Source organism: Lithobates pipiens, unplaced genomic scaffold, assembly GCF_037356315.1.
Source record: "Lithobates pipiens isolate NorthernLeopardFrog02 unplaced genomic scaffold, aLitPip1_a1.2 Scaffold_8, whole genome shotgun sequence".
Taxonomy (NCBI): domain Eukaryota; kingdom Metazoa; phylum Chordata; class Amphibia; order Anura; family Ranidae; genus Lithobates; species Lithobates pipiens.
The window spans coordinates 11917339-11931992 of NW_027507903.1; the positions used below are offsets into that span (position 1 = coordinate 11917339).

Genomic DNA, 14654 nt, shown 5'->3' on the forward strand with positions numbered 1-14654 from the left:
ATGATGACATTTGGGAAGACCCAGTACATTTTGCCAGGTGAAATATATGGATAGGAACATAAATCTGTCGGCTGTACCAACATTTGTTTTTTGCGTAGGAGCAACAGAATTTTAAAGAGTGTCTGGGACACCCTTTATGACTACCACTGTATGAGCCTTATGTCGGAAATATTTGTCAGGTTAGACCAGACTTTCTCAACCTTTTCAACACAGAGGAACCCTTGAAGTAGTTCTCCGGTCTCGGTGAACCCCTTCTAACAATTAGAAATCTACAAACTCATGATACATTAGTGTGATGGTCAATTTGAAGAATGGTCCTTACACTTGTGGTCATTGGGAAGAATTTTCTCCTTACAGATAGCTAAAAAGATCAATGGTATCAGTGGGAACTTATCTGAGAGGCAGAAATTGCCCAATGCTGAAGGAACCCCTACAGCCTTTGGAGGAACCCTAGAGTGAGAGGTACCCTAGTTGAGAATCACTGGGTTAGACCAAGGTTCCTCACCCAGGGTTCCATGAACTCTAGGGTTCCTCCATAGTTTGCTAGGGGTTCCTTGATCAAAGAGCAATTACTGTCTCTCAAATAAGTTTCCACTGACAACATTGGTCTTTTTTGCTCTCTGAAAGGGGGTAATTCTTCCCAATGACCACAAGTGTAAGAATCATTCTTCATCACTGACCATCACACCAAATTATCATGAGTTGTAGATATAGTATTTTTTAGCAGGGGTTCCCTGAGACTGGAAACTTTACTTCAATAATTCCCCTGTGATCATGTTGGGCCTTTTAGCCATGCTCAAAGCTGGTGAATGGAAAATTTCCCTGCTGGTACTCAGACTGTGGTAGCCGGCGTCTGAGCTTTAATTCAAAAGTATAGACATGCTGAGAGGAAGACGCCGCTCAGACCGACCTGCTGCTCTCGCAATATGCGACCTCAGGCAACGCTGCTTCGGGCCTCACCTCTGATGCGTTTTGCCCCGCTCACCAGGGTTAGGTCACAAAGGTCCCCCCCGGTGGGCAGGGCAAAACGCGTCAGTGGGGATGGCCAGAGTAGCGCTGCCAATGGCCACACACTGTGAGAACACCGGGTCAGTCTGAGAAGCGTCTTTCTCTCCTCAGGGGTTTCCCTGTATTGAAAATGTTGAGAAAGACTGGGTTACACCATGCACGGGAAGGCACTCATTGTTTGATTTAATAGTTAACACAGACTGTCTTTCAATGTATACGTGAGGCCTTTAAGCACTAACCACTTTTTTCTCTTTCAGCAACAGTCTACTCCATCTTGTCATCTGGATGAAATGCTGGTGTCCACCATCACTCCAGATGAAATCAGCTTTACCGAAGAAGACCCTCCGGGGCACCTTACATCAAGCCTTACAGCCACAACCAAGGACTGAACCTTCTCCGATCTTTCTCTAAAGCTGGTCCTGAATCCTTGCTGCTCCTTATCAACCTAGTCTGACGGAGCTTTTTTTTTTACACAATCTCAGGTCTCCATTTTTCCAAACCTTGTGATCCCTTTATATCCTTTTGATAGAATTTTGTACTTTTTTATTATTATATGTGAGAATGCGGCACTTATAGACTGTTACTCTCCAGAGACTGTTGGCAGCCGTCTCTTTGTTTTTTTTTTTTTGTTTTTTACTATCACTACATGGAAATTGCCTGCTGGAAGCCCTCTGGCGGCAGGACCTACAGGTTTTTTAGAGAACTTACCTCTTTTCATGTCACTACCCACTGATAATTCTGATATGCTCTTTTGTATTCTTGTGTCAGATGATTGTTGAGGCTCCTGGGAATAACCCAGGGATGTCTGCTGCTTTTGTAGCCTGGTTGGACTTTTTAATATTTCATTTTTTTTGTAGTTTTCATTCATTTTTTTGTTTTATATTTTGACTTGTTATGAGACGGATATAGACTGTAACAAGAATCCGTACGCAGAGGTCATTCACCAAACCTACCTCAACCGGGATGAATGTTTTCAAGTGTGATCTGTCTGTTATTCTTGATTGCTTCATACATGTCCAGCATGCATGTGTGCCCCGGCAGTGGATTATTATTATTTAGGTTTTTTTTATTTTTTATTATTTGGGTATTTTAAGGGAAAAAAATGCATGAATAGCTTAGTCTGTCTAATGCCGCGTACACACGGTCGAACTGTTTGACGTACTTAGTCCGTTGAAACACATTTCAGCGGACAATACGCGCGTGTGTGGGCTTCAGCGGACTTTTTCAGCGTGCAGTCCGGAGTACTAAGAATTTCGGTTTTTCCAAAAATCTTTCCGTCGTACTTTGGTTTCAGCGGACAATACGGTCGTCAGTATGCTAGTCCGACGGACTAAGAATGGCGCATGCCCAGAAAGGATTTACAGGGCTTTGCTGTGTCTTGGACTTCCTATTTCTAGTCCCGTTGTACGTGCTGTACACGTCATCGCGCAAGCTTTCGTCGGACTGTTTGTGTATCCGTGTGTGGTCAAGTCCGTTCAGTGGAAAGTACGCCGGATTGTCCGTCGGATTGTATGACGGACTAAGTACGTCAAACAGTTCGACCGTGTGTACGCGGCATTAGTGAGCCACCTAATGAGGAATGTGTGGTAGGAATGCCTGTCTAATGATTCAATTGAAGGAATTTATTACCCCATAGTTTTTTTTTTGTTTTGTTTTTAATACCAAGCCCTTACTTGTACCATTCTAGGCCAGACCTCATTCTATCCATGTTGTAAAGCATATCTACCATATCTTACTGCTTGTGCAAGTTATATTGCCCAAGGAAATTCTGAATATGTGTAATATATGTTGTGTAGGGTGTGTCTGGGTCACCAACCTGCCATGTTGGTAAAAGCAAGCAGTCTTTATTTTTCAAAGGGTAAATGAAAACCAGCTTAATTTCAGCATGAAAACAAGCAGAACAGTCCATCAACCTCAGGTATGATGCAAATCTTTGACTCACCGCCAGCAGAACCTTGTCCCATAAGAGGGTTTGAAGTCCCCACCTGCTCCAGGGGTCCAAACAAAGGTCCCCACAGCTCAGCAGTGTCTCCTTAGCCCAAATAGTACACAGCTCCCTCTCACAAGCGTGTTCTGCTCCACACCACACCTCATGAACAACTGCTGACTGCTTCCTGTCCTTTTCAGCCCTATCTTGCAGGGGGGGGGGTTAACACTTTCAGGACTACAGGATCCGTTGTTCTGGTGTATTCAGTCCGGCAATCATATAGTGTCTGCCCCGTACTGCGCATGCACAGCGCTCGCGCAGTAGGGAGCAGAAGAAGCTTTGGAAAATCTCTGAAGATGAACGGCGCCTGCACCGGAAGTCGAGGTGGTAGCCCCACCATCCAAGCGGACATAGGGCTGGTAAAATTAGAGGGCCCCTCGCTGGCTCGCTTCGCTTGCCACGCTTCAGACTCGGCCTCGCTGTGCTCGGCTCTTTTATATTCCAACTCTATGTCCACTTGGATGGTGGGGCTAGAACCTGGACTCATGGCGCAGGCGCCGTTCATCTTCGGCTATTTTCGGAATCTGTGAGTGCTGTGTACTGCACATGCGCAGTACACAGCGGACACTATCCGATGAGAGACTGTATATGATAGGACACCGTAACCAGGCTTGGAGGTTCTTTCCCATCAAAACTCTTTCCAAGCCTCTAGATTTTGGGTCCCATATCAGAACTTAATAATTCTTGGAAGGCTGGAAAGTTTTCCTTCTCTTCTCTTTCGCCTGCATGGGTGAGAATCTCTAAGTACTTCAGCTGCTTCTTGACCACAACCCAGATAATGATGATCTATATCTGGCTTCCAGGACTCATCCCTCACATCATGTACAACATTCTCAAAATCATTTCAGCAATCAGCATTATATCACCCTCCTGTCTAAATTTTGCTTTGGGTGGTTACCCGTGCTACCCCTACTAAACTTCTGAGCTATATTAAAATAGTTATTTCAGTTGTAGGTAGTGCTAATAAATTGAATCATTCAGTGGACTGGTTTCCTATATATTTTCATGCCCACCAACAAGAAATCTCCCTAATGAGGCTCCTAGCTTTCTTCTTGCTTGTGATGCCAAGCTGAGAAATCTGACTTCACTGATTGTATTCTTAGTAAAACAACAGTCCAGCAGCTTGGGAAAGACACAATTTTATAATGGTCACATTAGGCAGAATGGGGTGAGAACACTTAGCCCTTGTACACACGATCGGAGATTCCGACGGAATGTGTCCGATCGGACCGTGTTGTCGGATATTCCGACTGTGTGTGGTCTGCATCGGACTGTTTCCGTCGGAATATCCGCCGGACCAAATTTTCCAACTTGCCGGAAATATTTTCCGACAAAATGCTCCGATCGGACATACTCTGATCATGTGTAGAGAATTGCGATCGAACAAAGTGGCACGCATGCTCAGATCAAATTCCTACATCAAAGCTATTGGCTACTAGCCTGAACGTAGTCCCGTCGTAACGAAATAACGTCATCACGTTCTGAACGATCGGATTTTCCGACAACTTTGTCCGACCGTGTGTATGCAACAGTTTCGGACAAAATCCGTGGGACAAAATGCGACGGACAAAATCCGACGGATTTGGTTGTCGGAATCTCCGATCGTGCGTACAAGGGCATAGACTACTACCAAACTTTAAGAGACACAACCAGAAGTGACAGGAAATCTCATCAAAGTGAGGAGTAATCCCACCTTTAACTGCAGTCACCAAAGCAGATTGGGAGTTTTGAACTGAGGAGGGAATGTTTTGGATCCCTATCAATTTTTACCACAGTCTGCCCCCTATTAATGAAATATACCCCCACTTCCTATTCTGGAAACACAACCAGAAAGAAGAGGAACAAATTGGGCGGTTTGTATTGAGTGGGGAAGAGTTTGAATTTTTGATTTTTTATTTCTGTCTGTCCTCCATTGAGGAAATTTGCCCCTACTTTCCATTCCAGAGACACAGCTAGAATTGATTTTAGCAAAGTGAGGGGGAATCCCACCTTAGACTGTAGTCTCCAGCACACATTGGGAGTTTTGTACTGAGTAGGGAAGGTTTTGAATCTTTATCACATTTTTATCCCTGTCTGTCCCCCATTGAGGAAATTTACCCCCAGTTCTTGTTCTAGAGACACAACCAGAGGTGAGATGAAATCTCATCAAAGCGAGGGATAATCCCACCTTTGAGTGCAGTCTCTAGAACAAATTTAGAATTTTCTGTTCTAGTCATGTACCGGTGACATCCATAAAATTGAAAGTAAGAGCACACCCCCCCCCCCCCCCCCCTTACAGGGACAAGGACCGAAATAAATAACTAAATAGGGTTCTAAAGTAGTTGTATCCCTTATATACCTACACTCTACCCAAGAATTGAGAAAACATTTGGCTAAAGGAACCTAAGAAACAAGGATCCCTTCACCAGAATCCTATTAGAAAGACAAGGCAATCCTCTAAAATGGATGCCACTGTGAAGAACAAAGGATGCCACCACCAAAATGTTATTAGAAAGATATGGTGGTCCTTTAAAATGAATGCCACTATAAAGAACAAGGATCCCATCACCAAAATACTATTAGAAAGACAAGGCAGTCCTCTAAATTGAATGCCACTATAAAAAACAACGATCCCACCACCAAAATTTTATTAGAAAGACATGGTGGTCCTCTAAAATGAATGCCACTATAAAGAACAAGGATCCCACCACCAAAATGTTATTAGAAAGATATGGTGGTCCTTTAAAATGAATGCCACCATAAAGGACAAGAATACCATCACCAAAATCCTATTAGCCCCTGTACACACGGTCGGAGATTTCGACAACCAAATCCGTCGGATTTTGTCCGTCGGATTTTGTCCGTCGGATCTTGTCCGAAACTGTTGCATACACACGGTCGGACAAAGTTGTCGAAAAATCCGATCATTCAGAACGTGATGACGTAATTTCGTTACGATGGGACTACGTTCAGGCTAGTAGCCAATAGCTTTGATGTAGGAATTTGATCTGAGCATGCGTGGCACTTTGTCCGATCAAAATTCTCTACACATGATCGGAGTATGTCCGATCGAACCAGTTGGTCGGAAAATATTTCCAACAAGTTGGAAAATTTGGTCCGACGGATATTCCGACGGAATCAGTCCGATGCATACCACACACAGTCGGATTATCCGACAACACGGTCCGATAGGACACATTCCGACGGATTCTCCGACCGTGTGTACAAGGGCTTAGAAAGACAAGGCAGTCCTCTAAATTGAATGCCACTATAAAAAACAACGATCCCTCCACTAAAATTTTATTAGAAAGACATGGTGGTCCTCTAAAATGAATGCCACTATAAAGAACAAGGATCCCATCACCAAAATTTTATTAGAAAGGCATGGTGGTCCTCTAAAATAAATGCGACTGTAAAGAACAACAATCCCACCACGAAAATATTGTTGGTAAGACATGATGGTCCTCTAAAATGAATGCCTCCTTAGAAACCATTTTTCCATCTCTTCTGTCTGAAACATGTCAACACAGAAGAAACGTGGGTCATCCCTTTCCTCCTTATGTGGCTCCTAAATAATAATGTTGTTTTGAGGTAACATTCCCTTCATTACAATGATTTACTTTGAAGTCCAATGTGATGCACTTCCAAACTTTGAACACACAATTGCTACCTCATTTTTTAAGACTTGTTTTACTTCTTTTGCTTTTGTAGGAGTTGAGCTATGCGTATTGCTGATGTGTTTTTTTTTTTGTGTTTTTTTTTGTAAGTGTGTGAGAGTTGTATTGAAAGAGAATCATCATGGTGGTGACTATAACCTTTTTTCATCTTCTTTGTCTCTGGCACTAGTCTAAAGGGGAAGTATCGTCAATAGATTTTGATTAATGCCATGTTTTGTTTTATTTATATTTTTTAAAGGGATTTCTTTCATTGTAACTTACAATTAAGCCCTTTTTCTCTCTCGAGCTGCTCATAAGCTGATGGTGGACACAGACATCTCAAATTAGGTTTACCCCAATCACAAGGCACTCATTTAATCTCTTATGAAAAAAAAATGAGCTCCTCCTTTGTGTCACTACTCATAATTATAATTATAAAAGGATACTTCAGTTTTGGGTAGAACTCTTAATGGCCCATCAAACTTTTATAGCCTTCTGGAATTTCAATGGTAAAATATTTACAGCTAGAAGAGTCTATCTGCAGTGACCATTACACTTGATTTATTTATTTTCCCAATGGAGAGGTGTAAAGGGAATTCCACTGCACAGATATTGTAGATGGAAGAAGCTGGGGGTTAAATCATCCAACCACATCCATCCATACTAGAAAAATAAAGTCTCGTTTTCTTTCCAGAAAAAAAAAAAAACGAGGCTCAGCATATTAACCTCTTGCCGATCGTCCTATAGCAGATTTACAGCCACAGCACGGCCAGGATGTGCAGAATCATATATATATATAAAATTCTGAACTTCCAGGTAGGGGGCACCTGTGCACACTGTTCGCACACACCGCTTCTGCAGATCAGAGGGTCCTGCCAATGGATATCCACCGACACCCGCCAATACTCGAGAAAACACACAGAAGGGAGCTCTGCCTATGTAAACAAGGCAGATCTCCGTTCTGACGGGGGGGGGGGGGGGGGAGTGATGGGTTTTCATTCCTTGCAAAGCAGAGAAAGAAAATCCATCACTTCCCTCAGTAAAAGCACAACACAAAGTATAAACACAGGCTAGGCACACAGTTAACCCTTTGTTAAAAACAAGGGTAGTGGGTTTCTGGGCTAACTATAGAAATAATAATATATAAAAAGCAGCCAGCACAGTTTGTTGATCGTCAAACAATAAAAAAATATAAAAGTCCAAAATGCAGCACTTGAATTCACATGAAAGTTCTTTCAATAATTGGATAGAAGGTAGTATAACCCTTTGATCACCCTAGATGTTTAACCCCCTTCCAAGCTAGTGTCATTAGTACAGTGACAGTGCATACTTTTTAGCACTGTTTATTGTATTAATGTCACTGGTTCCCACAAAGTGTCAGTTATGCCGCGTACACACGATCGAATTGTCCGGCGTACTTAGTCCGGCAAACAATCCGGCCGATAGTCCGGCGGACTTTATACCGAATGGACTCGGCCACACACGGACACACAGAAAGTCCGGCGTTTGCTAACGCGATGACGTACAGCACGTACGACGGGACTAGAAAAAGGAAGTTCAATAGCCAGTAGCCAATAGCTTCCTTTTTCGTACTCGCTTCTGAGCATGCATCATTCTTAGTCCGCTGGACTAGCATATTGACGAACGTATTGTGCGCTGAAACCCAAGTCCGGCGGAAAGATTGGACTGCAAAAATACTTTCTAAGTCTGCCGGACTTTACGCTGAGAAAAACACACGATCGAATTGTCTGGTGAAATGCGTTTCGGCGGACTAAGTACGCCGGACAATTTGATCGTGTGTACGCGGCATTAGTGTTAGAATGTCCGCCGCAATATCACAGTCCCACTATAAGTCGCTGATTGCCGCCATTACTAGTATAAAAAATTTAGAGAAATTAGAATAAATAAAAACTCCAGTATATATACCATAGTTCGTAGATGCTAAAACATTTGCGCAAACCAATCAATATACACTTAGGGCCGGTTCACACTGCAGGCGAGGCGACTCCGACTTGCCTCGCCGCGACCTGCCGCGACCTCAGCGGCAACTTGCAGATGACTTCTGTATAGAAGTCAATGCAAGTCGCCCCGAGGTCGCCCAAAAGTAGTACAGGAACCTTTTTTCTGAGTCGGAGCGACTCGAGTCGCTCCTCTCAGAACGGTTCCATTGTACAGAACGGGGGCGACTTGCGAGAGCGAGGCGAGTCGTGTCGCCTCGCATCGCCCGCTGTGTGAACCGGCTCTTATTGGGATTTTTTTTGTTTAACCAAAAATATGTAGCAGAATATATACTGTATTTCCCTAAATTTATGAAGACGTTTGATTTAAAAAAAAAAAAAAAAAAATTTATTGGATAGGTTTTATAGCGGAAAGTAGAAAAATATAGTTTATTTTCCAACATGTTGGTCTTTTTTCGTTTATAGCGCAAAAAAAATAAAAAAGTTAAAAGGTCCATAAGCCGCACATCATGAAGCAGACCCATGTGCATGAAGTGAGATAAATGGTAGCCTTAGCGCTGGGAACATGATTAAGCTCCAAGGGGAGGAACGCACTGGGGCCGCGGCCTGACTGGAGTCCGGGCTGAGGCTGCCATTCATCTCACTTCATGCACATAGCTCTGCTTTCATGATGTGCGGCTTATGGATCGTTTCCTTTGACATTGCTGCAGCTTGGAGCTAGGCGGGTCTAGTTAGATTTTACCTTTCTACCTGAGCGGTACCTACATTTTGTCTTTTTTGGGTCGCAAAAAATAAAAACCCCAGTGGTGATATAATACCCCCAAAAGCTCTATTTGTGAGGGGGGGAAAAAATTTATAAATGATATTTCGGTAGAAGGTCGCATGTCAGTTAAAGGAACGCAGTACTGTATCGCAAAAAAAATGGCCTGGTAATGAAACGACTGGAGGGGCGTAACACATCTAAGGGGCCTTTCCGGGCAAATAAAGAGCAGAGCTGAAGCCATCTTACATTACCTGGTTTAGTTTTGGTTACAGTGAATCTGCGTCCTGTGTTGCGGATTGGTTGCCCTTTTTCTGCACCATAAAGGATAATAACTGATCAGTACACCTACCTTAGTCACGGTGATGATGAGTGGAGGGGTAAATCTATTTGTCCTGTCTGTGTACCACAAAAACTGATAGAAAGAGAACAGAGATTAAAAAAAAAAAAAACTCAAAAACATTGCAGTGCCTTTTTTTAATATTTACCTTGGAACGCATCCGCCAGCAGTCTAAGGAGCGATGCAAAAAAAAAAGAAAAAAAATGTACATAATATATACTTCCTCTTCAAGGTTTCCAGTGCAAATGACAAAAAGAAGACGTCGGGGCTAATTTATTACATGAGCAAAGACAACCGGATCCGTAATCCAGGGCGGCCAAAAAAAAAACTGCGAAATCTAGTTGGCCGTTTTTGCCGACATCTCCACTTTCTTTGCTTCAGTAAATAAGCCATCCATCTGGGGGGCGCTCATGCATAAAACCAGCTAAAGGAAGAACGTTTCCTAAAAGTAGCCAGTTAGATTCTCTTACTCATGTTCCCAGTGCAATTTGATTGGCTGCGATGGCAAGGAACGGTTCCTCCTCTAATTTTTTTTTTTTTTTTTTTTTGCATGGGCCCCCGTCTGTTTTTTTTTTTTTTTATGACGACAACTGACGCTGAGGGCTGAATCATTCCTGTGGTTTTATATAATACAAGTTTTTACTGTAAAGACTTTAAAAAAAAAAAAACAACAAAAAAAAAAAAAACTTGATGCTGTAATCTCATCGGATGGCAAAATGGGTTGGAAAAAAAAAAAAAAAAAGACACAAATGTGAAAAGTGTGACATCTGGGTGGACCTCCTTTGCGGTGAAGGGATTATTGTACCTTTGTTTGGTTGGTGCTAATATTGTGGACAAGAGTTGATGTACATAAGGCACTTCTGAAGACTATGCTCACTTTCTTCATTTGCATGCAAAATCCCCGGAATCCTAGTCTGCAGCAGGATGTTTGCGGGGCGTCTGTGTGAAGCGGCCCCCTCGGTTTCTGCTGTGATTTGTGGGAAAGACGTTATTATCATGTTTTTTATATTATTATAACTGGAGTCTGTCCTTGGCCTGAGACCGGACTTTACCAACCTCGAAAATGTGCGAGTGCATCCAAGAGGATCTCAACGGGTGTTCAATGGAGGCCTCCATTGCTGTAGACTTCCAGTTACTGTAGACTGGTAGAGCGAGGAGTTGTTTTAGACTTTTTTTGGTGTAAGTTACCTGCAGTGAGACCGTCTCTATGAAAAGACTCAACAGCGACCCTACAATGTGTCCTCATTTTGTCACACATCACAACAACCCTAATGTTCTCGATAAAGCCCAAATGATTACCCTGTCCTTTATGTAAAGAAATGTCTTTATAGATAAGGAATAAATCTACTGACTGGACCTTTTTTTTTTTTGCTCATTGGATTAATTTACATGTTGAATGTGATACAAAAAACAATGTGTCGGGATCCACCGCTTTTTTCCTTTTTCTATTTCCGTGTGTTTCTTGTTTATTTGCCTCTGTGGAAATAAAAGTGTGTCTCTAGGTCAGGGGTCTCTAAACTTTTCAGAGTCATCCTCACATCAGGATCCCCATCGGTGTTCCCCCCTTGCATCAGGGAATATATCAGATTTCCCCTTACATCAAAGTCCCCATCGTAGCCACTCTAAGCCCTTGTACACACGGTCGGAGAATCCGACAGAATGTGTCCGATCGGACCGTTTTGTCAGATATTCCAACTGTGTGTGGTCTCCATCGGACTGTTTCCGTCGGATTATCCGACGGACCAAGTTTTCCAACTTGTTGGTAAAATTTTCAGACAAAATGCTCCGATCGGACATACTCCGATCATGTGTAGAGAATTCCGATCGGACAAAGTGCCACGCATGCTCAGATCAAATTCCTACACCAAAGCTATTGGCTACTAGCCTGAACGTAGTCCCGTCGTAACGAAGTAACGTCATCACTTAGCCCTTGCACATTCCGACAACCGAATCCGTCGGATTTTGTCCAACGGATTTTGTCCGAAACTGTTGCATACACACGGTCGGACAAAGTTGTCGGAAAATCCGATCGTTCAGAACGTGATGACGTTATTTCGTTACGACGGGACTACGTTCAGGCTAGTAGCCAATAGCTTTGGTGTAGGAATTTGATCTGAGCATGCGTGGCACTTTGTCCGATCAGAATTCTCTACACATGATTGGACAAGGTCCGATCGGATCATGTTGTCGGAAAATATTTCCGACAAGTTGGAAAACTTGGTCTTTCGGATACTCTGACGAAAACAGTCCGATGGAGACCACACACAGTCGGATTATCCAACAAAACGGTCCGATTGGACACATTCCGTCGGAATCTCCGACCGTGTGTACAAGGGCTTACAGCAGTGATCCCATCAGAGTCTCCCTTACATTAAAGTCCCCATTGGAGCCCTTCTTACATCAGGATCCCCATTAGAGTCCTCCTAACATCAGGGTCCCCATTAGAGGAAGGTTATCAGATTTTTTTTAATGAAATCCGGGGACATATTTTTGTTTAACTAGTAATGGCGGCAATTAGTGACTCTCTGCCCATCGCCTCACAGCCTGTCAAGTCTTACTCTCCCGACCCTCGGCTACTACTGGGTGGGGAGCAGAGGAAGATCACTCCGCCAGGGAAGGCAAGGAGATGGGCAGGTGGCTGGCCGGGACTTGAGCCAAGGCAGAACATGCAAGCAAGAGTGGAACAGGCATGCACCTGAAACTGAAGAAATATTCTCTCCGCTCCGACCAGCACATGATCATCAGAAAGGGGCACAGATAATGATAAACATACACTCCCACCCCCCAAGCGATTAGGAGCGGCAGAGCGGGGGGGGGGGGGGAGAAATTCAGATTTTTTTATTTTATTCTGCACTGACTGTCTTTGAAAATGCCCCAACCCCTGTTCAAATCCAATCCAGGGACAAAACCGGGGATAGACTTGGTTTGAGGACAGTGTCCTTAATCCGAGGACTGTCCCCGGTAACCAGGAATGTCTGGTTACCCTACATTAGAGGCCTCTTAACTTCAGGCTCCCCACTAGAGTCCTGTATTACATCAGGATCTCTATCAGTGTGCCCCCTCACATTAGGGAATCCAGCAGATTTTCCCTTACATCAAAGTCCCCATCACAGCTGCTCTTACATCAGTGATCCCATCAGAATCTGCCTTACATCAAAGTCCCCATTGGAGCCCTTCTTACATGGTGGTCCCCATTAGAGTCCTCCTTACATCAGGGTTACCATCAGAGTCCTCTTTACATCAGGGCCTCCATTAGAGTCCTCCTTACATCAGGGTTCCTATTAGCACCTCCTTACATCAGCTTGCCCACCAGAGTCCTCCTTACATCAGGGTCCCCATTAGAGGCCTCTTTACTTCAGGCTTCCCACTAGAGTCCCTTATTACATCAGGATCCCTATCAGTGTCCTCTCTTACATCAGGGAATCCATAAGAGTTCCCCTTACATCAAAGTCCCCATCAGAGCCGGTCTTACATCAGTGATCCCATCAGAGTCTCCCTTACATCAAAGTCCCCATCGGAGCCCTTCTTACATCATGGTTCCTATTAGCCCCTCCTTACATCAGCTTGATCAACAGAGTCCTCCTTACATCAGGGTGCCCATTAGAGGCCTCTTTACCTAAGGCTCCGAACTAGAGTCCTGTATTACATTAGGATCCCCATCAGTGCCCCCTCACATCAGGGAATCCAGCAGAGTTCCTCTTACATCAAAGCCCCCATCAGAGCCGCTATTACATCAGTGATCCCATCAGAGTCTCCCTTACATCAAAGTCCCTATCGGAGCCCTTCTTAAGGTCCCCATTAGAGTTCTCCTTACATCAGGGTTCCTATTAGCACCCCCCTTACATCAGATTCCCCACTGGAGTCTCCCCTCATATCAGGGTTCCCATCAGAGTTCCCCTTACATCAGAGTCTCCATTAGAACCAGGAACGTCTTTAATGCATGGCAAAAGGGACAGCTACCCTGCCTGTGCCCCATCATTGTTGTGGGGCCCAGAGCAGCTGCCTCATACTTGCCAATTATCCCAGTTTAAATTCCCTTGTCCCTTGAAGTTTTAGTCCTGTGCCATGTCCCGATATCTCAGTGTGAAATGCTGTTACTAATGCTGCCAAGCTCTGCCCTATCGCAGTGTACAGATGACTCACCTACAGACACCATGTTTACATGTAAATAACCTGCATTGATATGTAAATAGCGGCGGCATTATTATGTAAATAGCCACAGACCACGGCATTCATATGTATATCGTGCCCCCATGAGGTCATCTCTACCATCACTTCTGCTGAATGCTGCCCACTGGGGAGGTAAAGGGGTATGCTTGAAAGTCCTGCCTACAATTGTGATCATCAAGCCTAACATCATCCTGTTCTGCAAAGGTAAGCAAATTGGAGGTGGAACTCTTTTTCAAAATAGCATGGTGCCACAGCACCATGAATTTTGGTGCATGTGAATACGCACATCTCTGCCGATGCATGAGAGTGTCATTAACAATTAATGGCACTGCTATGTATCTGCTAAAGGACAGCACATTTCTGTGGTGTCAGGAAAGCGATTTTGCATGAGTTCCCGACACACACACAAATGTGAATGCCGGCTAAATGCCTCAGTTACATTGGTGGTCAGTATAAATCTTCTCATTACATTGGGGCTTGGTGTACAATCCTTTCATTTACACTAGTGGCCAGTGTGAAGGTCCACCGCACATTGGTGGTCAGTGTCAATCCCTCTTTACGTTGGTGGTTGTTGTCAATGCTCCTATTACATTAGCGTTCAGTGTAAATCCCCATTACATTGGTGGTCTGTGTAAATCCCCATTACACTAGTGGTCAGTGTAAATACCCATTACATTGGTGGTCAGTGTAAACACCCATTACATTAGTGGCCAGTGCAGAAACTCCTCTATATTGGTAATTGTTAAAAAAATGCAAACTTGCATTTGTGGTGAGTTTTGAATCCTTCCTTACATTG

The 14654-nt window shown here is 43.8% G+C and overlaps 1 protein-coding gene across 2 annotated transcripts in view; it reads left to right on the forward strand.

The window, feature by feature from the left end:
* Positions 1-11044, forward strand: part of LOC143963450 (immunoglobulin superfamily DCC subclass member 3-like) — a 319528-nt gene extending 308484 nt beyond the window's left edge. Inside the window, exons 14-15 of one of the 2 annotated variants that reach the window (XR_013270965.1) lie at positions 1266-2985; positions 3017-11044. Coding sequence is in view for 1 of the 2 variants with exons in the window: in XM_077473082.1 (XP_077329208.1) it covers positions 1266-1397 (132 nt within the window). In the remaining variant the exon portion in view is untranslated. Of the gene's footprint in view, positions 1-1265 lie in introns of both variants that reach the window. The other variant, XM_077473082.1, reaches the window with a different exon arrangement.
* Positions 11045-14654: the final 3610 nt, after the last annotated feature.